The following is a 26,887-nucleotide window of genomic DNA, read 5'->3' on the forward strand; positions in this document are numbered from 1 at the left end:
GGAAAAAATTAAAAGAAATAAAAATAAAAATAAAAATAAAAAATTAGCAGAAAAAGGACCTGCTAGCAGGTCATGTCTGCCTCCTACGGACACTAGAACTAGACTGAGTTGTTCTGGCTCTAGCAGAGGGGTATAGCCCACCTGGGTGGAGCCAACACTTTTTTGTTTCTAGTGTCAGCCTCCTAGTGGCAGCTGGGCATATACCCATGGTGCTGTGTCCCCCAATGCCACGCACGAGAAAGCAGAAAACTTCATTTAAAGAAGCACAGTGCCAACAAGGAAAATCCCCAGTTGAAAATGGAAGGGACCAAGAAGGGACGGACCCCCGCAATATGTTAAAGATCAGAAAAATAAAATATATTCATGCATTTAGCATTGCCAACCATTGAATGAAAGTTACCAGAAAAAAATCCCCAGCAGTCTGCAGAAAATAAAAGCCAAAACCTAAAAAGGAACAAGCACAAAAAGAGAGACACTAATGAAAGCAAGCAGAGCAAGGAACTTGAAAGATCACGAGAAGACAGAACATAAACCACCAGGGGGAACATGTAAAAATATAGACTGCACAACTTTGGGCAAACGTGAGGAAACGATACGTTCTGCTTGGGGCTTTTCTCCAGAACAGTCACACCTTGCTAGAGCAAATCCTAGGACAACAGACAAGCGGTGGGGAGGCGTTTTTTTTTTTGTATGGTGGAAGTCATTTTTCAGAACCAAATATTCTAAAAGATCCAGATGCAAGACAATCAATACCAAATAGTGCGCAGCACACATGAAACCCCCAACGAGTTGCTCACAGAGGGGTTTATTGCAGTCACAGCCCCAGCATATCCCAATGGAGCCTGCTTTGGACAGCATGTCACTCTTCAGTAGGGACATAGGCACTCATTCCTGCTAGCGGTAAATTTGGTTCGGATAGTCTTACTCCAAGGGTTGGGTTGCATGGAAGAAACTCCTTAGTATGACAAACTTTGGTTCTTGTCCATGTTCAGTGCCTCTACATCTCACCCTCATCCCTGGCACTTCTCTGGTAGGCACAATTCTGAAACATACCTTCAAATCGGATTCTTGTGGCTCAAAGCAACTTCAGATGAACCACTGTCGAATAATATAGCCAGTACTCCACGTAGACAATGGTTTTCCATGGGAAGCATTACTTGAGATGCGCCAGCTCTTCCAAAGGATAAGGACGGGAGAACACAAAATAAACAGGGATCGACCACTGAAGGAACAACGTTTTTTTTTTTGTGGCGACGCAAACGATAAAAAGGCTTGTAGGACTGTCCAACTGGTGAACCAAATGGCAGCTGCATCCACAACATAGCACTGTAATCTACCTTAGCGTTGCCTGCACTTGTGATCTAGACAATCCCACAACCACGGACTACATTGTTATTTTTGAGTAGACGTCAAGACAGCATCTACTTTCTCCAATACCAAGGTCATAAAGGAAGTCAAAGAGTTGGGTCATCTGCTTCACCACGCCAGAACATAGACAACGTACCAAACCCTGGGCAGAGATCTGCATACATGTACTAGTCAATCCAAAGGATTAGGCAACATTGGTACAAGATGATATAAAGTCGAACAAAGCCCACTAATGAATCCCACCTTCAATCCATTCTCAGGAGACACCCAATGGCTGCTGAACCTGGTAAGGCTAGACAATCTTGAACCATCACTTGCAATCAGATATTACAGATGTCTTTTGCATAAAGTCAAAGACCTAGGAGTTGCAGCGCCTGGACTATACAGACATGTGAGCAGATTATCTCCTGTTTTGCTCGTCTTTTTTATTCTTTATATCTCATCCTTGGAAATAAAAATTTAGGCAGCAGATTGATAGGTTTACATGGCCAATAATGTACATCCCTTTTTTAAGGCTAGTTCAGACGTTGTAATATGGCCACAATACGAGGACTGAGGGGTTGGACTACATATTTTCCTGCGAGTATAAATACTGTGGAGGAGTACAAAATAAGATGCTGGGTGGCTGTTTTTTTTTTGCCAATGTAGTCATATGACGCTTTTTTGAAGGACCATATGTCGTTTTTGATACCATTTTGGGGTACATGGGACTTAAAAGGGGTTCTGCAGTTTGTTTTAACTGATGATCTATCCTCTGGAGCATCTGATCAGCGGGGGTCCGACACCTGGGACCCCTGCCGATCAGCTGTTTGAGAAGGCAGTGGAGCTGGCAGTAGCGCCGCGGCCTTCTCGCTGTTTACTGCAGGCCCAGTGACGTCACGACTAGTATCACTGCCTGGGCGCGGCTAAGCTCTGTTCACTTGAATGGAGCTTAGCCCTACCCAGGCCATTGATACTAGTCGTGACGTCACTGGGCCTGCAGTAAACAGTGAGAAGGCAGCGGCTCTACTGCCAGCACCGCTGCCTTCTCAAACAGCTGATCGGCGGGGGGGTCCCGGGTGTTGGACCCCCGCCAATCAGATGCTGATGATCTATCAAGAGGATAGATCATCAGTTTAAAAAAACTGCAGAACCCCTTTAACACTTATCATCGTTTGTAAGGAGATAAAAGGGAAACAAACAATTTCGGAGGTACACTTTCTTCGGAGCCAGTTTAACCACTTCCCGACCGCCCATTGACTATAAACGACCTTGGGCAGTCGGTTTATCTCTGCATGGATGTCCATTCAGAGATCGCAGCTGCACGCTAATCGTGCAGCTGCTGTGTCAGGGGCCAGCTGTCGTGACAGCAGAGCACCCCAGAGAGAAGGCAGGGACCATTCCTGGGTGTCCCTGCCTTCAAGATCGCTGTATACAACGAGCGCTCTGTGTACAGATTAGGAAACGCTATGCCGCTTCCTGTCCCGGCCCAGTGGTCATGTGACCGCCGGGGCAAGGAGAGTGCATGAGCCATCGGGTCTTCCATAGACCTCGATCAGCCCTGCACTGAGGCTGTACAGCGGCAGTATACTGCTGTACAGCCTCTCTGGGTGGTGTATTTTCCCTGTAACTGGGGCTTCTATGTCAGCGCCAGTTAAAGGAGAAATCAATAGTGGCAAAAATAAATAAAAAGTTAAATGTCCCCCATACACAGTGTAAAATAAAAAATGTTTTCCCCCCAAATCAATTAATTTAAAAAAAAAAAAAAAAAAAATAAAAGACATATTTGGCATCACCCGGCTCTATAATATCATATGATCTACCTCATCAGGTGAACGCCGTAACAAAATGAATAAACATTGCAACAAAACAGATTTTTTTGTGAGCTCACCTCCCGAAAAACATCATGTTTATCAATCAAACATTTTTTTTCTAAAAATGCTCTTACTGTGTAAAATTTTAAAAATTTAAATATATACATATTTGGTATCGCCATGTCCTTAACAATTGGCTCTACAAAAATATCACATGATCTACGCCCATCAAATGAACGGTGTAAAAAAATAAATAAAATTTATGCCAACAGTTTTTTTTGCCACCTCACAAAAAACATAATATCAAAGTAGTTAGTACCCCAAAATGGTAGCAATAAAAATGTCACCCTGTCCCGCAAAAAACAAGCCCTTACACAGGACCATAGCCAGAAAAATGAAAAAATTATGGCCTTAAGATAATGGCAACACAAACATAATTTTTTTTTCTTTCTTTTTTAATGTTTTTATTGTGTTAAACGTAATAAGACATATTTTGCATCATTGCGTCCGTAATGACCGGATCTATAAAAATATTACATGATCGACCCCATCAAGTGAACGGTGTAATAGAAAAATGACATCAAACAGCTTTTTTGTGACTTCACCTCTCATAAAAAGCAACCAGAAAGCAAAATGTACCCCAAAATAGTGCCAATAAAAACTACAGCTTGTCTCGCACAAAATAAGCCCTCACGCAGGCTGACCCCACTGTAATATGCCTTCAATATCCTAGATGGGAGCGCCCCTTTAACAGACAGCGGCAGCGCAACACAGATGCCCATAGACTCCAGAGTCACACCAATTAATATGAAAGGTGCAGTTTTCTTACAAAAAATAGGGGAACTGTATAGTTTGGGTGGAGGAGGGAGAGGAACCTTTAACCCTTTCCGGACCTTGCAATTTTCCATTTTTTGCATTTTCCTTTTTCACTCACCTTCCTGGAGCCACCGTTTTACGGGTTTTGTTTTTACGATGCTCCCTGAGGTAAAACTGACCTGTTACCCCCATTCTCTGGGCGAGTACCATTTCCACAATACCACATTTATACAATTTTGTGTGTTTTAATACTGGGGAGGGGGAATGAAAAAAAATTGATTCTCTTCTCATCGCTCTTCTAACCTCAAAGTTTACTGTTCCGTCTCTGGAGCCTCATTTTTTGCAGGATGAGCTGTAATTTTTATTCATACCATTTTGAAATGTGTGTATGACTTTCTAATCAATTTTGATCATCTGAAAGGATGAAACGTCTGATCGGTATTATCACCGATCGCAGACATTAGACATCAGTGGCTGCCGTTTTATATCATAGAAACCTGGTAGCTATGAAGCTCACAAGGAAGGGTTAACGATGGGTTCAGACCTGAGCGTTCGCGATGGAGCGCTCTGTATGCGCGATTGTGCGGGCGTTTGCAATCGCGCATACAGAGACAAGCGAACGCCCATTGTCGCGCGTTCCCGCTGAAGTCTATGTACGGGAACACGCGACAAGATGCCCCAAAGAAGTTCATGTACTTCTTGGGGCGTCGGGCGTTTTACAGCGCGATCGTACGCGCTGTAAAACGCTCAGGTGAGAACCATTCCCATAGGGAATCATTAGTTCTTGCCTGTTGAGCGTTTTACAGTGCGTAGGAACGCGCTGTAAAACACTCAGGTGTGAACCCAGCCTAAAAGATTCATCCACATTTAGAACAAAAACATAACTGATTTCTCCCAAAAACAGCACCACAGCATTCACCTCAATGGAGCCGAGCTGCAATATCATGAACAACCAGGTGTGGCACTGCTTTTGAAGGAAGGCCACTAGGTTTTATAACCCTCTACAATTCTGGTAAAAGTCTTTGCTACCCAGGAAGAGGGCGCCTAGAGAGAGTGACACCAAGGTATTCACACAAGTCAAAAGGAGATGGAGGTTCGATCAGTGAACCGATTGACTTCTAGTCTAAAGGATCCCTAGAAAAAAATAAAAACACATCATGGGTGTCGCGATGTGCGAAAACGCCCATAGTTTAACAATAAATTCCACATACGGCAAACAGCAAATCGGGAAAAAGCATCAAAATGACTGATTTGCCATTTTTGGTCGCTTCATTTTGTACAAATCTTTTTTTTTTTTTAGGGCTCTTTCACACTTGCGTTCTTTTCTTCCGGCATAGAGTTCCGTCGTCAGGGCTCTATACCGGAAGAATCCTGATCAGGATTATCCCAATGCATTCTGAATGGAGTGAAATCCGTTCAGGATGCATCAGGATGTCTTCAGTTCCGGACCGGAACGTTTTTTGGCCGGAGCAAAAAGCGCAGCATGCTGCGGTTTTTTGCTCCGGCGAAAAATCCTGAACACTTGCCGCAAGGCCGGATCCGGAATTAATGCCCATTGAAAGGCATTGATCCGGATCCGGCCTTAAGCTAAACGTCGTTTCGGCGCATTGCCGGATCCGACGTTTAGCTTTTTTAGAGTGGTTACCATGGCTGCCGGGACGCTAAAGTCCTGGCAGCCATGGTAAAGTGGAGCGGGGGAGCAGCATACTTACCGTTTGTGCGGCTCCCGGGGCGCTCCACGCGCATGGATGACGTGATCGCATGGCACGTCATCCATGCGCATGGGGCGCTCTGACGTCACTCTGGAGCGCACCGGGAGCCGCGCGGACTGTAAGTATACCGCTCCCCGCTCCTTCTATGGCAACCAGGACTTTAATAGCGTCCTGGGTGCCATAGTAACACTGAAAGCATTTTGAAGACGGATCCGTCTTCAAATGCTTTCAGTACACTTGCGTTTTTCCGGATCCGGCGTGTAATTCCGGCAAGTGGAGTACACGCCGGATCCGGACAACGCAAGTGTGAAAGAGGCCTTAAGTATCAAAAAGTCATACACACCCCATTATCAATGAAAAGTTCAGATCACCCAGCCCAAAAAAATGAGCACATAATTACAAAAAGTTATAGGGGTCAAAATATGGCAATGAAAAAATAAAACGGATTTTTCCCACTTTTTTAGCACTATCAAAAAGCAAGAAAAACTATACATATAAGGCATCGCCGAATTCGTACTGACCTGTAGAATAAGAGTAACTGGTCAGTTTTATCGCACGTCGAATGTCGTAAAAAAATAAATAAAAAATGTGCTGGAATTGCTATTTTTTTTTGTTGCAATTTCACCCCATTTGGAATCCCCCCCCCCGCTTCCCACTACATCATATGCAATATTACATGGTGGCGTTGGAAAGTACAACTTGTCCTGCAAAAAACAAGCCCTCATATGGCTATGTGAACAGACAAAAATAAAATAAAAACGATGGCTCTGGGAAGGCAGGGGGTGCGAAAGGAAAACACAAAAACAAAAAACCCTCTGGGGTAGAAAGGGTTAACATCACTGATATGGTACAGCACCTCCACTTCTCCACCAACACACAAATCACATATTACTTTAAGGGCTCATCCACATAAGTGCAATGGCTCAGTGCCCGTGCTGTGGGACGCAATTTGCATGGGCACCAGCCACGAGCACACCGTTTGTGGATGCAGAGCTGTTGACTTGAACGGGTCCGTAAGTTGCAATATACGGCCAAAGATAGGACACGTTCTACCTTTTTGCGGTGTGGAGGCATCGACCCGAAAGCCTATGGAAGCTCTTCGGATCTGTGCCTCCGCTCCACAAAAGATAGGACGTGTTGTATTCAAGTCAATGGGTCCGCATCTGCAGACGGAGCGCACGCGGCCAGTGCCCACGTATTGTGGACTATTTGCGGTCCGCAGCACGGGCACTGAGCCATTACGCTAATGTGCATGAGCTCTCAAGCAGAAGCAATAACAAGCCCTTACCTGCTTCAGAAGCTTTTTGATACCATCATGGTCGCCGTCAGACATAGTATGGGCTTCAAAGTCCACGTTCACCTCCTAGAGGCAATGAGACATAATTCAGTCATTCCAAAGGAGACTCAGAAAAACCTTGTACATTAGAAGATCGTGTTTAACTTGTGCACCGCTCTCTCCATCCTCCCACCCATGGAAGTTATGGAAATAGCCAAGCATGCCTCATGAGGTGCGACCTCAATCTAGACACACACTATATACTCTGGATATGCTATCAGGGCCGTTTCACACGACTGGGTCCATTGCAGAAAGTGTGATCCTCCGTTCTGGACTTGGAGCGCACGGTATTACGGTATACTGATTTCTAATGCTCTGTGTCTCTGTATGACATTAGCTTTATGTCACTAAGATTCTGTATCAGCAAGGTCAAGCAGAGACACACTACATTATAAATCAGTATAATGTGCTGCGCTCCTGCAAGTCCAGAACGGAGGATCACGCTCACACACGGAGCGCGAATCCCGCAATGGACTCGCTCATGGGAAACCGCCCTAAATGTCTATGATGTGAATACACCTTTATTAGTAGTGTCAAAAACTTTTGCCAGTCAAAAATCATATCACAAATTTGCCAAAGACAAACATTAAAAAGGGATTGTCCACCATCAGGGGGGCCCTTTGCCCAGACCCCCACATCTTGCCGGATTTGTAGGGAAGCATACGTGCCTGCTCAATGCTCCGGGATTCTGACTGTTCCCGCTGACCAACATCCAGTTAGATGGGGCGGTCACGTAGGCCACTGCAGCGGTAACGAGCCACATCAATGGCTGCAGTAGCACACGTGAACCCTGTCTAACCGGATGCTGATGAACGGAAGCAGTTCCCTGTGCAGGACTGATCGCGTGGGGGATCTGGGCAAAAGACCATGGAAGGTGGACTGTCCCTTTAAGTGAGTGTTAATGCTGTGGATATTTTGTTGCAGATTTTTGTGCAGCAAATCTACAGCACTGTACAACGCGCCAAAACCTTGCAACGTAAATTGACCTCCGCTGCAGATCTGAAATCCCCGGCAGATTTTAGCCATTGCAATGGAGCAACGCCTACACAAAAAAGTCAGCCCCTTTAGAGCAGTTTTTGCAGCCTGATCCGAGTGCAGACCTGCCACACGTGGCCATACCCTAATAGCCCAGCTTGACCTTCACCTGACCGCAGATGAGATGGTCACGTCCCGTTCACAGTGATACAATAGGATAATTCAATCTTGGATTTACCTAGGGTGCAATATTTGGATAAAAACTAAAAGGCTACATGGGGGCGTCCTGTATCTGGACAAGGAGTTCCTCCGCTGGTTTTCCCGCCTGGAGTATCCCAATTGCGTCCCGATGCACACATCGCTTTTTGCTAAACCACATCACAATCTTACTGACTTATTTGTACCTTCAGGTTGTAAGGGTGACACCCAAAGAGGGTCTTCTGCCGTGTGGTGGACGGCTCAGATACCACCATGAGCCAGCTCTTCTCATTCTTTTACCCCTAGCACGGGCGAGTTTTCCCGCGCAGGTGCAATGCGCGAGGTGAACGCACAGCACCCGCACTGAATCCGGACCCATTCACTTCAATGGGTCTGTGTACATGAGAATTTTTTTCACGCACTATATTTTGCGTTTTTCACGCAGCCCTGGCCCCATTGAAGCGAATGGGGCTTCAGTGAAAAACGCATTGCATCCGGAAGCAGGTGCAGATGCGATGCGTTTTTCACTGATGGTTGTTGCTGTTTGTAAACCTTCAGTTCTTTAAAAATCATGCGTGTGAAAAACGCATCAAAACGCATCGCACCCGCGCGGGAAAAACTGAACAACATTGCAGACAAAACTGGCTGAACTTGCTTGCAAAATGGTGCGAGATTCACTGAACGCATCTGGAGCCGATCCGACACGCTCGTGTGAAAGAGGCCTAAACTACACTTTAAGATTCGGAGCTCTGCAGACAACATGGTCCAATCCCTTGTTTAGGAATCACACAAAAATTTTACCAACGGCCTCGTACATTAACCCCTTTCCAACACAGAATTTTTCCATAAAGGGATTATCCAAAACTATAAACTGACCCGCCATATGCCGGGCCTCACACATGGAATATACCTACCTGGCACCCCGAACAGCCGCTGCTTCTCCCCGTGCGCAGAGGGGAGCAGCCAATGGCAGGCGGGGACAAGGACAAGCCTCCCTAGTGTCACCTGCGAATCGCGATGCCCTGTCCGGTTTCAGGATGGAACATCCAACAGCACAGCTCCATACAAGCAGGTCTAGTGTAGGCGACGAGCAAGGAGCTTTGTTATTAGGGAGGACGCTCAATGGCCAATTTCGTCGTGCTGCTCCATGCCGCACCAGAGCGAGACCCTGACTGCATAAGCTAAGGAGGAAGGGGGATGTGGGCTTAGGTGCTCAGCCAGCGCCTGCTGGTTCAGGGATCAGCAAGTCAGGACGTTTGCCTCCATATCATGGATCTTTAACCTCCGGTACTCCAGCTGTTCTGAAACTACGACTTCCAGAATCCTCTATTCACTTCTATGGGAGTTATCAGAACAGCTGAGCAAGTGTGCATGCTGAGAGTTGTAGTTTTACAGCAGCTGGAGTGCCGTAGGTTGCTGAGCCCTGGTCTATATCATCTTTGGGCTGAACAGTCAGTTTTCAGCGCTCTGTATTATTTTGTCCCCCTGCTCTGTAATCTCATATGTGGGCGCTGGATCTACAGAGCATAGAAACATAGACTGTCGGCAGATAAGAACCATTTGGCCCATCTAGTCTGCCCAATATACTGAATACTATGAATAGCCCCTGGCCCTATCTTATATGAAGGATGGCCTTATGCCTATCCCATGCATGCTTAAACTCCTTCCTTGTAGTTGCAGCTACCACTTCTGCAGGAAGGCTATTCCATGCATCCACTACTCTCTCAGTAAAGTAATACTTCCTGATATTACTTTTAAACCTTTGCCCCTCTAATTTAAATCTATGTCCTCTTGTAGCAGTTTTTCTTCTTTTAAATATTCTCTCCTCTTTTACCTTGTTGATTCCCTTTATGTATTTAGCAGTTTCTATCATATCCCCTCTGTCTCGTCTTTCTTCCAAGCTATACATGTTAAGGTCCTTTACTCTTTCCTGGTAAGTTTTATCCTGCAATCCATGTACTAGTTTAGTAGCTCTTCTCTGAACTCTCTCCAAAGTATCAATATCCTTCTGGAGATATGGTCTCCAGTACTGCGCACAATACTCCAAATGAGGTCTCACTAGTGCTCTGTAGAGCGGCATGAGCACCTCCCTCTTTCTACTGGTAATGCCTCTCCCTATACACCCAAGCATTCTGCTAGCATTTCCTGCTGCTCTATGACATTGTCTGCCTACCTTTAAGTCTTCTGAAATAATGATCCCTAAATCCCTTTCCTCAGATACTGAGGTTAGGACTGTATCACTGATTTTATATTCTGCTCTTGGGTTTTTACGCCCCAGGTGCATTATCTTGCACTTATCAACATTAAATTTTAGTTGCCAGATTTTGACCATTCCTCTAGTTTTCCTAAGTCCTTTTCCATTTGGTGTATCCCTCCAGGAACATCAACCCTGTTACAAATCTTTGTGTCATCAGCAAAAAGACACACCTTACCATCGAGGCCTTCTGCAATTTCGCTGATAAAGATATTAAACAATATGGGTCCCAGAACAGATCCCTGAGGTACCCCACTGGTAACAAGACCATGGTCTGAATATACTCCATTGACTACAACCCTCTGTTTTCTGTCCCTCAGCCACTGCCTAATCCATTCAACAATATGGGAGTCCAAGCACAAAGACTGCACTTTATTGATAAGCCTTCTATGTGGGACAGTATCAAAAGCCTTACTAAAGTCTAGATAAGCGATGTCTACTGCACCTCCGCCATCTATTATTTTAGTCACCCAATCAAAAAAATCAATAAGATTAGTTTGACATGATCTCCCTGAAGTAAACCCATGCTGTTTTTCATCTTTCAATCCATGGGATTTTAGATGTTCCACAATCCTCTCCTTAAGTATGGTTTCCATTAATTTCCCCACTATTGATGTCAGGCTTACTGGCCTATAGTTGCCCGATTCCTCCCTACTACCTTTCTTGTGAATGGGCACAACATTTGCTAATTTCCAATCTTCTGGGACGACTCCTGTTGACAGTGATTGGTTAAATAAATCTGTTAATGGTTTTGCTAGTTCACCGCTGAGCTCTTTTAATAGCTTTGGGTGTATCTCATCAGGCCCCTGTGACTTATTTGTATTTATTTTAGACAGCTGACTTAGAACCTCTTCCTCTGTAAAGACACGCGCATCAAAAGATTCATTAGTCTTCTTTCCTAACTGAGGTCCTTCTCCTTCATTTTCCTTTGTAAAAACTGAACAGAAGTATTCATTGAGGCAGTCAGCTAGTTCTTTATCTTCTTCCATATACCTTCCTTCTTTTGTTTTTAATTTGGTAATTCCTTGTTTTAGTTTCCGTTTTTCATTTATGTATCTGAAGAATGCCTTATCGCCTTTTTTCCCTGACTGAGCTAATTTCTCTTCTGCCTGTGCTTTAGAAGCTCTTATAACTTGTTTGGCCTCTCTCTGCCTAATCTTATAAATTTGTCTGTCATCCTCGTTTTTTTTTTATTTATAATTCCTAAATGCTATCTTTTTTGTTTTTAATGATTTTGGCCACTTCTGCTGAGTACCACAGTGGTCTCTTCCTTTTACTGACAAGCCTAATGCAATTATCTGTTGCCTTCAATAGTGCCACTTTTAAGTAGTCCCATTTCTCCTGGACTCCAATGAAACTGTTCCAGTCTGATAGGGACTCGTATACCACTAATCTAATTTTAGAAAAGTCAGTTTTTCTAAAATCTAAAACTTTTGTTTTTGTGTGGTGTGACTCAGTCACTGTACTTATAGTAAACCACACTGACTGGTGATCACTAGATCCCAAGCTTTCCCCTACAGTAATATCAGATACCAAATTCCCATTTGTGAATACTAAATCTAAAATGGCCTCCTTCCGGGTTGGCTCCTCCACTACTTGCTGTAGAGATAATCCCAGTAGGGAATTTAGAATATCTGTACTCTGGCAGAACTAGCTATTTTGGTTTTCCAGTTTACATCTGGAAGATTGAAGTCTCCCATAATGATAACTTCCCCCTTCAATGTCATTTTAGCTATTTCCTCAACTAGTAGATCATCTAATTCTTTGACTTGGCCAGGTGGTCTATATATCACACCTACACGAGTTACCTTATGATTATCAAGCTGCAAGGTAACCCAAACTGACTCTAAATTGTTCTCGCTAACTTGTATCAAATTAGATTTTATGCTATCTTTCACATACAGGGCCACCCCTCCCCCCTTCTTGCCTTCTCTGTCTTTCCTGTATAGAGAGAACCCTGGTATTGATATATCCCAGTCATTACTCCCTTGAACCACATATCAGTAACAGCCACTACATCTACAGGGGGGAGGCTTTCACAGCGATGTTACAGCAGGAGAGCTGGAGGCGTCACAGAAGATTATGAGGCGGCGCTGGGCACGAACGGCAGCAGGATGAGGGCGGCAGCTTGGAGCCATTTACATCCCCTTGGGCACCTTATTTTTATGAATGACAGGTTAGTAATAGTGTATTTTTTAGCAAAATGAGCCTACAGATTACATTTATAAGACCACATTGAGAATGGTTAAAGCTCCCTGAACATAACCATATTTTTATCTGGAGGGGGTGAAACCTGGTGACAGAATCCCTTTAAATGCTTCTTAGCAAATACTTGGAACTGTTCACCGAGGACATTCGTTCCCTTGAGAGAAAGATGCAAACCATCTTTCTTGTACAGTTCTTTTCCATTCCAACAAGAGCTGACATGAGACACAAAGCCAAATCCTTGGTTCAGACACCATTCACCAAGCCATACATTGAATTCCTTAATGCGCATCTTCCTGTCATGCTGAAGGTTCTGCACAGGCAAAACTGCAGAGAATGAAACAGTTGATGCAACCTCCCGTATATCCTTTCCAAGTGTATGAAAAGCTTCTTTCACCTTTGAAACCTCATTGCAAGCCAGATCGATTGTCCCAAAATGGAGAATAACATCCAATTCCCTTTCCTGCTTTGCTTGCCTAACAATATTTAGGATCAGTCGTCTATCCCTGCTAGCGGTAGCACCAGGGAGACATCTCACAACACCATTCTCCTCAAACTTCACACCTCTTATGATGGAATCGCCCACCAACAGCTGCTTACTATCAATCCTCACCTTCTCCTTTTTGTCTTTGGTTGCAATCTTACATACTTTAGGCATGGGAGATGATTGTTTCTCACCCACTGTGCTTGAGCAGACCCCCTTGGGGTTAAAGGGGTCGGTCATCAATAGTAAAAGCCTGGACAACCCCTTTAACGTTATTTAGGCCTACGTAACTATACACATCACAGGGGCGGTCCCTAGGGATGAGCGAATTTGTGTTTCAAGTTTGGCGTACAAGGTTCGGGTTATCTAAGAACTCTTATGGATTCTGCAACCACGGATCATAACTTATGGTCCGTGGTAGCGGAATCCATAACAGAATTCGTAGATAACCCGAACCTTGTACACCGAACAGAAGTTTGCGCATCCCTAGTTGTCTCATCACAGACATCGGGGGCTTACCGCTAGGATATTCCCCCCACTGTCTGATAGGTGGGGGCCGCACTTATCTCGTAAACACAGCTAGCAACGTGAAGGAGGGCGCACCGCACACGCGCTGCCTTCCATTCCTAGCGCTGGCTCGGCTATTTCAGTCAGCACCATAGAAGTGAATGGATGCGGTGGCCGCGCAAGTGCAGCACTTTGCCGCTCATTTCCATGAGGATTCCGAAAATAGCAGAGCGCGCCACTCAGCAATTTTTGGAGGGCCCATAGGAACGATTGGTGGTGGCCTCAAGACCCAGCACTTTGCCGGTTTCGTTTTATATACATAGGTAGGATCCCGCACCTATCAGACATTGGGGGCATATCCTAGCGATAAACCCACATTGAGATGGGAAAACGCCTTTAATGCAACTTTCGGACTCCTCCTCGACTGAAACTACTCTTCAAAAACAGTAAGAGGTGAAAAAACATAGCGCGACCCGTGTCTGGCGGCTTCACAAGGCTCCCGGCGGCTGTGGTCGTGTCGGGGGTGAGCAGTTTGCTGCAAATGTCCATGATGGGAGTTATACTCCAATGTGAAGAGACCATAAGATAAGAGACTGAGGAGGAGATTAATGTACAGGCAAGTGGAGCAGCCAATCGGATCAGCGCTTACATTTCTCAAATGGCCTCTGAAAAATGAGAGGTGAAATTTGATTGGTTGCCATAGGCAAAAGCTGGCGCTCTGCCAACATACGCTCTAACACGACTACAAGCCCCAGCATGCCCTGACAGGCAGCAGAAGGGGCGCTGGGACTTGCAGTTCCACATTCAGAAAAGGTTTGGCGCGACATTCAGGCCACGCGGCCTCCTCACCTCGTTCACCTCCTCGTCTTCCTCGGATTCGTCGTCCTCGATGTCGTCGGAATCCTCCTCGTCGTCGCCCTCTCCCTCCATGTCCTCCTCCAGGTCGTCTTCCTCCTCGTCGTCGTCCGCCCTCCTCTGTGGCTGAGCCACCGCTCTCCTCTTCGCGCTGGACGCCATGCTGCTCTCTCTCCCTCCAGGCTCGGCGTGCTCCTAGCGGAAGTAAACAGGAGGCTCTCCGGACTGTACCATTTAACTGCGGGGGAGAGGGGTGCGCGCCGTCACCTTATCTGCTGCACCGCTGAATGCTTTACACGTAGTGGCGATAATGGAATGACGGACGAGAAGAAGCTAATTATCACGGTGTGAATAGGAGCCTTTCTTACTGATTCTGCCGTCAGTTTTATTCTGGTGTATGGTGCAGACTCCCCTCCCTTCATGTGGACGGGCTCACAGGCGCCATGCTGGAGGAGGCCTGGCAGTGCCCGGTGAGTGGCGTAGTGCTGGCAGGATTGTGCCGATAGGTGCTGCCCTCTTGTAGTCCGTCACCCTGGCCGTTTACCGGTTTTTACCCTGTTACCCGGGTTTAATTGTCAATTTTGGCATTGTTCCAGTGCTTTTGCGATTTTCACTGCGTCTCCTGCGTTTTTTACCAGTTTTCAACTTGTCTCTAGGGTTTATATTTCCAGCGGTGTAAGGTGTCTGCACCTGGGGCGGGTCCGTGCTCTGGCACACACCACCTTCAAAAAAAATTGTGCCCCCTCCACAGTAGTATTGCCCACTGCGCCCCCTCCACAGTAGTATTGCCCACTGCGCCCCCCTCCACAGTAGTATTGCCCACTGCGCCCCCTCCACAGTGGTAATGCCCACTGCGCCCCCCTCCACAGTGGTAATGCCCACTGCGCCCCCCTCCACAGTGGTAATGCCCACTGCGCCCCCTCCACAGTGGTAATGCCCACTGCGCCCCCCTCCACAGTGGTAATGCCCACTGCGCCCCCTCCACAGTTGTATTGCCCACTGCGCCCCTCCACAGTGGTAATGCCCACTGCGCCCCCTCCACAGTGGTAATGCCCACTGCGCCCCCTCCACAGTGGTAATGCCCACTGCGCCCCCTCCACAGTGGTAATGCCCACTGTGCCCCTCCACAGTAGTAATGCCCACTGTGCCCCTCCACAGTGGTAATGCCCACTGCGCCCCCTCCACAGTGGTAATGCCCACTGCGCCCCCTCCACAGTGGTAATGCCCACTGCGCCCCCTCCACAGTGGTAATGCCCACTGCGCCCCCTCCACAGTGGTAATGCCCACTGTGCCCCCTCCACAGTGGTAATGCCCACTGCGCCCCCTCCACAGTGGTAATGCCCACTGCGCCCCCTCCACAGTGGTAATGCCCACTGTGCCCCTCCACAGTGGTAATGCCCACTGTGCCCCTCCACAGTGGTAATGCCCACTGTGCCCCTCCACAGTAGTAATGCCCATTGTGCCCTCTTTATAGTTATAATGCCCATTGTGCCCTCTTTATAGTTATAATGCCCATTGTGCTCCCTCCACAGTAGTTATGCCCTTTGTGCCCCTTCATAGTGGTGAGAGGTTCTCTTTAAAGCCCATACATAATACCCCATTGGAAAGCCCCTGGAACTAAGGCTACATTCACACGACTGTATGTGTTTTGCGGTTCTGCAAAAAAAGGAGGACGTTTCATATGTCATCTGTTTTTTTGTGTGGATCCATTGTAACAATGCCTACCCTTGTCAGCAAAACGGACAAGAATAGGACATGTTCTATCTTTTTTGTGGGGCTACGGAACGGACATGCGGATGTGGATAGCATGAATGGGTCCGCATCCTATCCCCCCAAAAAACGGAACGGACATGGAAACAAAATACGTTCGTGTGCATGTAGCCTAAAGGCTGTATTAAACGAAAAAAGCAGACGTGACTTGATGCTCTTTCATAGACTTTATTGTCATAAATCAATATGTCCCATCATCTAGGACGCGTTTCGGCTAGACTGCCTTTTTCAACAGGTAGATGTACATTGTGAATAGCAGGTATATATATACACACACCTCAATGATTGAGGATAGGGAACCTCCCAGTATCAACGCCCATAGGGGGCGGTACATTCATGGTAACATGGTAAAAGGTTAATCAGACAAGCGAGCGGCTCAGGTGTTAGAACATGTAGATAAATAGTGAATAGTAAATACCAGCATGGTGGAGAAAAGTCTTCATTATATGGTGGATGTCTAAAAAACAATAATAATGCATAAATTAGATGGTATACAGAAAATGCATTGGAAAACAGAACCAGAACTCAAATGTGCATAATTTCGTAATCTCGATTAAGGCCCCTCGGATGGAGGGTGTCCAGGGTATGGATCCAGTAGGCCTCCCGACGCAATAAAAGTTTCTTAATGTCACCTCCCCGCCTGGGTCGAGTGACCCGTTCTATGACCTGAAACTTCAGTTGAGCAATTGTATGGTTATATTTCTCAAAATGGGAAGGGATGGGTAAAAGTAGATTTTTGGTCCTGATGGTTGACTTGTGCTTGCCAATACGATCTTTAATGCTCTGCATTGAATTTCTCCACCATGCTGGTATTTACTATTCACTATTTATCTACATGTTCTAACACCTGAGCCGCTCGCTTGTTTGATTAACCTTTTACCATGAATGTACCGCCCCCTATGGGCGTTGATACTGGGAGGTTCCCTATCCTCAATCATTGATGTGTATGTATATATATACCTGCTATTCACAATGTACATCTACCTGTTGAAAAAGGCAGTCTAGCCGAAACGCGTCCTAGATGATGGGACATATTGATTTATGACAATAAAGTCTATGAAAGAGCATCAAGTCACGTCTGCTGGGATTTTTTCGTTTACTACACGTGGAGCCTGTCCTGTCCCGTGCGGCGTGCATTTCAGCGTGTGCTGACCAACTCGTCTTCCATAAAGGCTGTATTAAACAGGACGATTGAGCAGGCGATTGCTCAGCGATCTCCTCCGCAGCGTGGGAAGGAGAGGTCGCTATGCCATCGCTCGTCCCCGTGCTGTACAGTGGATTGCTGGCGGCAGATCGCACAATCTGCCGCTGGCAAGTGCTGATGCTTAAAAATCTGAATTGCCCGATGAAAGAGTGTTTTCTTGTTATTGGGCAATCAGCGCCAGTATTAGGCCTCTTGTACACAGTGCAGTTTCTAGGTAAAATTTCTCTGAGGGCGAGTGTCAACCCCCCCCCCCCCCCAATCAAAACTGCTCAATGAAATCCTATCAGAAGAGTACTTGCAACCGTCTCACCATATTTAGGCTACTTTCACACTAGCGTTGTTTAAATCCGGCGTTCAATTCCGACACTGGAACTGCCCGCCGGATCCGGAAAAAACGTGTGAAAACTGATTACATTTGAATCCTGATCAGGATTTTGATCACAATGAAAAAATGCATTGGAAAAAACGGATCCGCCATTTATGGACTTTAACTTTTTTTTTTCACATTTTTCGGGTTTAACATGCAAAAGCCGGATCCGGTTTGATTGAACACACGGCGCCGGATCCGGCGTTAATGCAAGTCAATGGGAAAAAGGCCGGATCCGGCGTTCAGTCAAAGTGTTCAGGATTTTTGACCGGAGGTAAAAATACTGCATGCTACGGTTTTCTGAAAAGCCTGATCAGTCAAAAAGACTGAACTGAAGACATCCTGATGCATCCTGAACGGATTACTCTCCATTCAGAATGCATTAGGATAAAACTGATCAGTTCTTTTCCGGATTTGAGCCCCTAGGACTGAACTCAGTGCCGGAAAAGAAAAACGCTAGTGTGAAAGTACCCCTAGGCCTCTTTCACACGGGCGTCAGTTTTTTTGGCCGGATAAGAGCCGGGTGCGTTGCGGGAAAATGCGCGATTTTCCCGTGCGAGTGCAAAACATTGTCATGCGTTGCACTCGCGTGAGAAAAATCGCGCATGTTTGGTACCCAAACGCGAACTTCTTCACAGAAGTTTGGGCTTGGGATTGATGTTCTGAAGATTGTATTATTTTCCCTTATAACATGGTTATAAGGGAAAATAATAGCATTCTGAATACAGAATGCATAGTAAACCAGTGCTAGAGGGGTTAAATTTTTTTTTAACTCACCTTAGTCCACTTGATCACGAAGCCCGGCATCTCCTTGTGTCTCCTCTGCGCTGAACAGGACCTGGGGTGAGCTGCTCCATTAAATACCGGTCCTTAACCGGTATTTAATGGAGCAGCTCACCCCAGGTCCTGTTCAGCAGCAGAGGAGACACAAGGAGATGCCGGGCTTCGCGATCAAGTGGACTAAGGTGAGTTAAATTATTTTTATTTATTTTTTAACCCCTCTAGCGCTGGTTTACTATGCATTCTGTATTCAGAATGCTATTATTTTCCCTTATAACCATGTTATAAGGGAAAATAATAATGATCGGGTCTCCATCCCGATCGTCTCCTAGCAACCGTGCGTGCAAATCGCACGGCATCCGTACTTGCTTGCGGATGCCATCCGATTTTTACACACCCCATTCACTTCTATGGGGCCTGCGTCACGTCAAAATCGGACAATATAGAGCATGCTGCGATTTCAACTGAACGCACAAGTGATGCGTTAAAAACAACGCTCATGTGCACAGCCCCATAGAAATGAATGGGTCAGGATTTAGTGCGGGTTCCATACGTTCGCCGCACGGATCGCACCCGCACGGAAAACTCGCCCGTGTGAAAGGGGCCTTATACAGTTGCAAGAAAAAGTATGTGAACCCTTTGGAATGATATGGATTTCTGCACAAATTGGTCATAAAATGTGATCTGATCTTCATCTAAGTCACAACAATAGACAATCACAGTCTACTTAACTAATAACACACAAATAATTAAATGTTACCATGTTTTTATTGAACACACCGTGTAAACATTCACAGTGCTGGTGGAAAAAGTATGTGAACCCCTAGACTAATGACATCTCCAAGAGCTAATTGGAGTGAGGTGTCAGCCAACTGGAGTCCAATCAATGAGATGAGATTGGAGGTGTTGGTTACAGCTGCCCTATAAAAAAACACACCAGTTCTGGGTTTGCTTTTCACAAGAAGCATTGCCTGATGTGAATTATGCCTCGCACAAAAGAGCTCTCAGAAGACCTACAATTAAGAATAGTTGACTTGCATAAAGCTGGAAAGGGTTATAAAAGTATCTCCAAAAGCCTTGCTGTTCATCAGTCCACGATAAGACAAATTGTCTATAAATGGAGAAAGTTCAGCTCTGCTGCTACTCTCCCTAGGAGTGGCCGTCCTGTAAATATGACTGCAAGAGCACAGCGCAGACTGCTCAATGAGGTGAAGAAGAATCCTAGAGTATCAGCTAAAGACTTACAAAAGTCTCTGGCATATACTAGCATCCCTGCAAATCTGTGATACGTAAAACACTAAACAAGAATGGATTTCATGGAAGGATACAACAGAGGAAGCCACTTCTGTCCAAAAAAACATTGCTGCACGTTTACAGTTTGCACAAGAGCACCTGGATGTTCCCCAGCAGTACTGGCAAAATATTCTGTGGACGGATGAAACCAAAGTTGAGTTGTTTGGAAGGAACACACAACACTATGTGTGGAGAAAGAGGCACAGCACACCAACATCAAAACATCATCCCAACTGTGACTTATGGTGGTGGGGGCATCATGGTTTGGGGCTGCTTTGCTGTGTCAGGGCCTGGACGGATTGCTATCATCGAAGGAAAGATGAATTCCCAAGTTTATCAGACATTTTGCAGGAGAACTTAAGGCCATCTGTCCACCAGCTGTAGCTCAACAGAAGATGGGTGTTGCAACAGGACAACGACCCAAAGCATAGAAGTAAATCAACAACAGAATGGCTTAAAAATAAGAAAATACGCCTTCTGGAGTGGCCCAGTCAGAGTCCTGACCTCAACCCGATTGAGATGATGTGGCATGACCTCAAGAAAGCGATTCACACCAGACATCCCAAGAATATTGCTGAACTGAAACAGTTCTGTAAAGAGGAATGGTCAAGAATTACTCCTGACCGTTGTGCACGTCTGATCTGCAACTACAGGAAACGTTTGGTTAAAGTTTTTGCTGCCAAACGAGGTTCAACCAGTTATTAAAGCCAAGGGTTCACATACTTTTTCCACCTGCACTGTGAATGTTTACATGGTGTGTTCAATAAAAACATGGTAACATGTAATTCTTTGTGTTATTAGTTAAGCAGACTGTGATTGTCTATTGTGACTTAGATGAAGATCAGATCACATTTTATGACCAATTTGTGCAGAAATCAATATCATTCCAAAGGGTTCACATACTTTTTCTTGTGACTGTATATATTTTTTTATGCTTCACACAAGATTTATTGAGAGCAGAAGAAAATCATAAATTACTGCTTAAACTGCAAAGTGGCAGGCAGAGCGGTACAGGAGAACTGCAGTATAAAGGGAGGCAATACCCTTAGAAGAGTAGTCATGAAATACAATCATCAATAATGTGCAAAACCAAAAAACTGTCATGTTAGCATTTAATAACGAACTAAAACCCAATCACAGCAGGTCTCAACTAGCACACGCAAGTAAATTTACAAAAACCAAGTAACATATAAAACCAGATTCAAAGCATAGATGGCAAGGCGGATTACTGTATACTGTACATAAACTGTATGGAGGTTACACCATGCCGGACAATATAACCTCTGTGCCATGCTGTACAATACAGTATAACCCCTACACAGTGTAGAGGTATACTGTATATTGTGTGGCACAGTGTAGAGGTATACTGTATATTGTGGGGCACAGTGTAGAGGTATACTGTATATTGTGGGGCACAGTGTAGAGGTATACTGTATATTGTGTGGCACAGTGTAGAGGTATACTGTATATTGTGTGGCACAGTGTAGCGGTATACTGTATATTGTGTGGCACAGTGTAGCGGTATACTGTATATTGTGTGGCACAGTGTAGCGGTATACTGTATATTGTGGGGCACAGTGTAGAGGTATACTGTACATTGTGTGGCACAGTGTAGAGGTATACTGTATATTGTGTGGCACAGTGTAGAGGTATACTGTATATTGTGGGGCACAGTGTAGAGGTATACTGTATATTGTGTGGCACAGTGTAGTGGTATACTGTATATTGTGTGGCACAGTGTAGAGGTATACTGTACATTGTGTGGCACAGTGTAGAGGTATACTGTATATTGTGGGGAACAGTGTAGAGGTATACTGTACATTGTGGGGCACAGTGTAGAGGTATACTGTACATTGTGTGGCACAGTGTAGAGGTATACTGTACATTGTGTGGCACAGTGTAGAGGTATACTGTACATTGTGTGGCACAGTGTAGAGGTATACTGTATATTGTGTGGCACGGTGTAGAGGTATACTGTATATTGTGTGGCACGGTGTAGAGGTATACTGTATATTGTGTGGCACGGTGTAGAGGTATACTGTACATTGTGTGGCACGGTGTAGAGGTATACTGTATATTGTGTGGCACGGTGTAGAGGTATACTGTATATTGTGTGGCACGGTGTAGAGGTATACTGTATATTGTGTGGCACGGTGTAGAGGTATACTGTACATTGTGTGGCACAGTATAGAGGTATACTGTACATTGTGTGGCACGGTGTAGAGGTATACTGTATATTGTGTGGCACGGTGTAGAGGTATACTGTATATTGTGTGGCACGGTGTAGAGGTATACTGTATATTGTGTGGCACGGTGTAGAGGTATACTGTATATTGTGTGGCACGGTGTAGCGGTATACTGTATATTGTGGGGCACGGTGTAGAGGTATACTGTATATTGTGGGGCACGGTGTAGAGGTATACTGTATATTGTGTGGCACAGTGTAGAGGTATACTGTACATTGTGTGGCACGGTGTAGAGGTATACTGTATATTGTGTGGCACGGTGTAGAGGTATACTGTATATTGTGTGGCACGGTGTAGAGGTATACTGTATATTGTGTGGCACGGTGTAGAGGTATACTGTATATTGTGTGGCACGGTGTAGAGGTATACTGTATATTGTGGGGCACGGTGTAGAGGTATACTGTATATTGTGTGGCACGGTGTAGAGGTATACTGTATATTGTGGGGCACGGTGTAGAGGTATACTGTATATTGTGGGGCACGGTGTAGAGGTATACTGTACATTGTGGGGCACGGTGTAGCGGTATACTGTATATTGTGGGGCACGGTGTAGGCTATATGTGTATAACTAACATATTTCACATGAAAACTTACAGTTACTTGGCTTGGCCCTTGGGGATCTCGGACGCCACTTCCACACTTTGGCTGGGGGGCTCGGCGGAGCTGATGTTGTGTTTTATCCTAATGAGAAAGATTTCATAATAAGGATTTGGAGAAGGGGCAGAGGGATAGCAGAGCAGGGAGAGGCTGGTGCTGCTACTAGGGGGTCATACCATGGGGGAGTAATAAAGCCCACCATAATGCCCCCCAGTAGAAATAATTCTCCTTTATAATGTGCAAAACATACCACCTTGTAATGCCCCCAGTTGAGCTAATGTTCCCATAATGTGCCAATATAAAATAACCCTTCTTAGTGCCCCCATAGATGACCCCATAGTGCTCCTCTCCCCCCTTCCCCATAGTACCCACCATAATGTGTCCCAGTATAAAATGCCCCTATACAGAACCCCCCCCATATAAAATACCCCTTATTTTTAGCCTCAGTAGATGCCCCTATAGTACCACCCAATAATGTGCCCCCAAAGATGCCCCCTAATCATGTGCCAGTAAGATGTGCCCCATAGATGCCCCCAATCATTTGCCAATAATTTGAGCCCCCATATATGCCCCCAATCATGTGCCAGTAATAAGAGCCCCCCACCATCATGTGCCAGTAGCCAGAGTGCCCCCCTATCATGTGCCAGTCACCCCCCCTATCATGTGCCAGTCACCCCCCCTATCATGTGCCAGTCACCCCCCCTATCATGTGCCAGTCACCCCCCCTATCATGTGCCAGTCACCCCCCCTATCATGTGCCAGTCACCCCCCCCTATCATGTGCCAGTCACCCCCCCCTATCATGTGCCAGTCACCCCCCCCTATCATGTGCCAGTCACCCCCCCTATCATGTGCCAGTCACCCCCCCCTATCATGTGCCAGTCACCCCCCCCCTATCATGTGCCAGTAGCCCCCCTATCATGTGCCAGTAGCCCCCCTTATGTGCCAGCAGTCCCCCTTATGTCTGTGCCAGTAGCCCCCCTTATTTGCCAGCAGACCCCTTTATGTGCCAGTATTATAATTTGTACATATATATATATAAAAAAAAACTTGCCTCCTCCAGGATGCGATGCAGGCCTCTTCCGGCATGTGTCCCTCGCTGGCTCAGGCACCGGCCTCTGATAGGCTGCCAGCACTAGGCCGGCAGCCTATCAGAGGAACAGGGAGGGGACACACCTCTCCCTCCCCTGCCAGCTGCCGCAGCACAGACATTTGTATCTCTGTCCTGAGGACGGCGATACAGATGACTATAGAGATGAGTGAGCGCTTCCACAATGGAAGCACAGCGCTCATCTCCTGCTGTGCCCTGCCGGCGCGGCGCCCCCCCCCCCCCTTTTTGACAGCGCCCTGGGTGGCCACTCGGCCCACCCGGTCCAAGAAACGGCCCTGCTTGCACATAAACGTTGTGTATCCGTTCGGTGCATTGGGGACCGCAATTTGCGGTCCTTAATGCACGGGCAACGTCTGTGCGGCGGCTGGGACAGATCGAGACCGATTCAACTTGAATGGGTCTGTGATCCGTCCGCACTGCAAAAAAATAGAACAAGTTCTATTTTTTGGCGGTGCGGAGGCACAGACAAAAACACCATGGAAGCAATACGGCCAGGGGCACACAAAGTTCATGTGCAAGATGATCGGCCGAAAAATGGGGCAGTGTAATCTAGTCTTTACATGACATGCCTCTACAGTTGTGGCGGTGTACACAACACTGCCAGGTGACCACCCATCTGTGCACCCTATCATACACTCCTTTTAGTTCATCACCCAGTGTTGGTCTCTGTCTAGTTTTTCATCTAGATTTACCCCCAAATCTTTTTTTTTTACTACTTTTTTAACCAATTCTTCCTGACAGTGGTGACATCCAGTACACTGTGCGTGAAACATAACTAACATAACTTATATATTGTGATTCTCTATATTGCTTCCTTTGCTGGCTGGATTCATTTTTCCATCACATTCTACACCCCTCTTTTCCATGGTTACGACCGCCCTGCAATCTATCACTGGTGGTCGTGTTTTCACATTATAGGAAAAAGGGCCAGCCTATTTTGTGTCCGGAACCGTGGTAGAGCACATAGGCTGGTGCTTTCTTCAAAAGTGTGCAAGCGTGACCATCACTGATGGATTGATGGTCGTAACCATGGAAACGAGCAGTGTATAACGTGATGGAAAAATGAATGCAGCCAGCAGAGGAAGCAATATGGACAATCACAATACATTAGGCTACTTTCACACTAGCGTTCGGGCGGATCCGTTCTGAACGGATCCGCCCATAATAATGCAGACGGAGGCTCCGTTCAGAACGGATCCGTCTGCATTATATTAGCTAAAAAAAGCTAAGTGTGAAAATAGCCTGGGACGGATCCGTCCAGACTTTCAATGTAAAGTCAATGGGGGACGGATCCGCTTGAAGATTGAGCCACATTGTGGCATCTTCAAACGGATCCGTCCCCATTGACTTACATTGTAAGTCTGGACGGATCCGCACGCCTCCGCACGGCCAGGCGGACACCCGAACGCTGCAAGCAGCGTTCAGCTGTCCGCCTGTCCGTGCGGAGGCGAGCGGAGCGGAGGCTGAACGCCGCCAGACTGATGCAGTCTAAGGGGATCCGCCTCCATTCAGACTGCATCAGGGCTGGACGGCTGCGTTCGGGTCCGCTCGTGAGCTCCTTCAAACGGAGCTCACGAACGGAAACCCGAACGCTAGTGTGAAAGCAGCCTTAGTAAGTGCTCTGTATTAACTTTCTCTACATGATAAATACTGTTTGCTGAAGTGAGAGACAACCCCTTTAATCAAACATAACTAAAGGGGTTGTCCTGGCTTTTTCTATTGATGACCTCTCCTCAGGAGAGGTCATCAATATTAAAAGCCCGGACAACCCCTTTAAATCTTGGATATACCTGTGTTGCAATATTTGGTATGAAGCTAGATGGTTACAGAGGCTTCCATCCAGCCTGCACCCTCCACAATCCTCCTTCAGCTCCGGCCGGCTGGTGAGCATGGTCAACGGCCGGTGCTTGCACATTGAATGCCCTGCGGTGGGCATCGGCCTCACCATACTTATGCCCCAAGCGCAGTGGAGGGGGCGGACTGGATGGAGATACAGGGAACAAGTAAAGAGGAGGGCTTGGACTCCTTCAGAAGGCGTGCCTAGGCTCCTATACAAAAAAAGGGGGTTAGTCAGCACATCCCAATGCTCAGGTGCACGCTGCCATGGCTAGAAACTGAGAAAAAAGACAATGCAAAACACTGAAAAAAGCCATACAGTCGTGTGAAAGAGGCCTAAAGCTGTGGCCTGCTCTCACTACATTCATTGGAAGCCGTCTGGCGCCAGGAGAGGTATGGAGTGGGCCTGGCATGCATGTTGGTACCTGCATCCCCTGGAAGTAATGGAGGCCTTTAATGGTAAAAGGCAGAGTGGACCCAGCATGCATGTGGAACCAACACTTTCTGAACTTTATGGCGGCCATTATGGCGCATAACAGGTAGTATTTAGTGTTAGGTTCCCGTCTTACAGAGATCACCTTGACGTTTGGCAGACGGGCTCAAATGGTTTTGTACAAAATGCGTTTGCCAAGCATCTCGCTTTATAAATAAGCGTAGCATTAGCACCTGAATGTTTTTTGTGACTGTGGCATTATTGTACTTTATCTGGTTTGCAGAGGGCTGTTGCATTGTCTTTTTTCTCTAGGCTCCTATACAGTGATGCACGCCCCGCTGGGCACATTGAGACCACATTTGCATATGAATAAAAGTAAATTTTCTGCACTTCGGAAATACACAGAATACTAAGACAGGTATGTTTTGCATTGTGTCAGGCAGCAGTATGTAGCCCTGGTAACACTCGCTAGCGATGATCTGGCAGTGTAATACTGCCGCCGATGAACAAGCAAGCACTTGTTCATTGAGTAATTGAAATTTTTCAGCAGGTTTAAAAATCATAGTTTGCCGGCGGCAGATCGTGCCGTGTAATCACGATCTGCTGCGGCAAACAGTGATCAGTATGGGGACAGGCGATAGCATTAGCGATCTCTCCTTCCTATACTGTGGAGGAGATCGCTGCATGTAATAGCAATGGTCTCCTCCGCTAACGAGCGGGCAATCGCCGGGAGAGAACGCTTCCCTCC

The 26,887-nt window shown here is 46.2% G+C and overlaps 2 protein-coding genes across 3 annotated transcripts in view; one reads left to right on the plus strand and one right to left on the minus strand.

Moving 5' to 3' along the window:
* Positions 1-14,710, minus strand: part of LOC122940565 (BRCA2 and CDKN1A interacting protein) — a 47,395-nt gene extending 32,685 nt beyond the window's left edge. The window contains exons 1-2 of the mRNA XM_044297170.1: positions 14,498-14,710; positions 6,978-7,052 (exon numbers count right to left, since the gene is read on the minus strand). Of these exons, the coding sequence (XP_044153105.1) occupies positions 6,978-7,052; positions 14,498-14,665 (243 nt within the window). The 5' untranslated portion in view covers positions 14,666-14,710. The remainder of the gene's footprint in view (positions 1-6,977; positions 7,053-14,497) is intronic.
* Positions 14,711-14,806: 96 nt separating this feature from the next.
* Positions 14,807-26,887, plus strand: part of UROS (uroporphyrinogen III synthase) — a 69,405-nt gene continuing 57,324 nt past the window's right edge. The window contains exons 1-2 of one of the 2 annotated variants that reach the window (XM_044297172.1): positions 14,832-14,973; positions 26,452-26,557. Coding sequence is in view for 1 of the 2 variants with exons in the window: in XM_044297171.1 (XP_044153106.1) it covers positions 14,947-14,973 (27 nt within the window). In the remaining variant the exon portion in view is untranslated. Of the gene's footprint in view, positions 14,974-26,451; positions 26,558-26,887 lie in introns of both variants that reach the window. The other variant, XM_044297171.1, reaches the window with a different exon arrangement.

The sequence above is a fragment of the Bufo gargarizans genome, chromosome 6 (genome assembly GCF_014858855.1).
Source record: "Bufo gargarizans isolate SCDJY-AF-19 chromosome 6, ASM1485885v1, whole genome shotgun sequence".
In the NCBI taxonomy this organism is placed as follows: domain Eukaryota; kingdom Metazoa; phylum Chordata; class Amphibia; order Anura; family Bufonidae; genus Bufo; species Bufo gargarizans.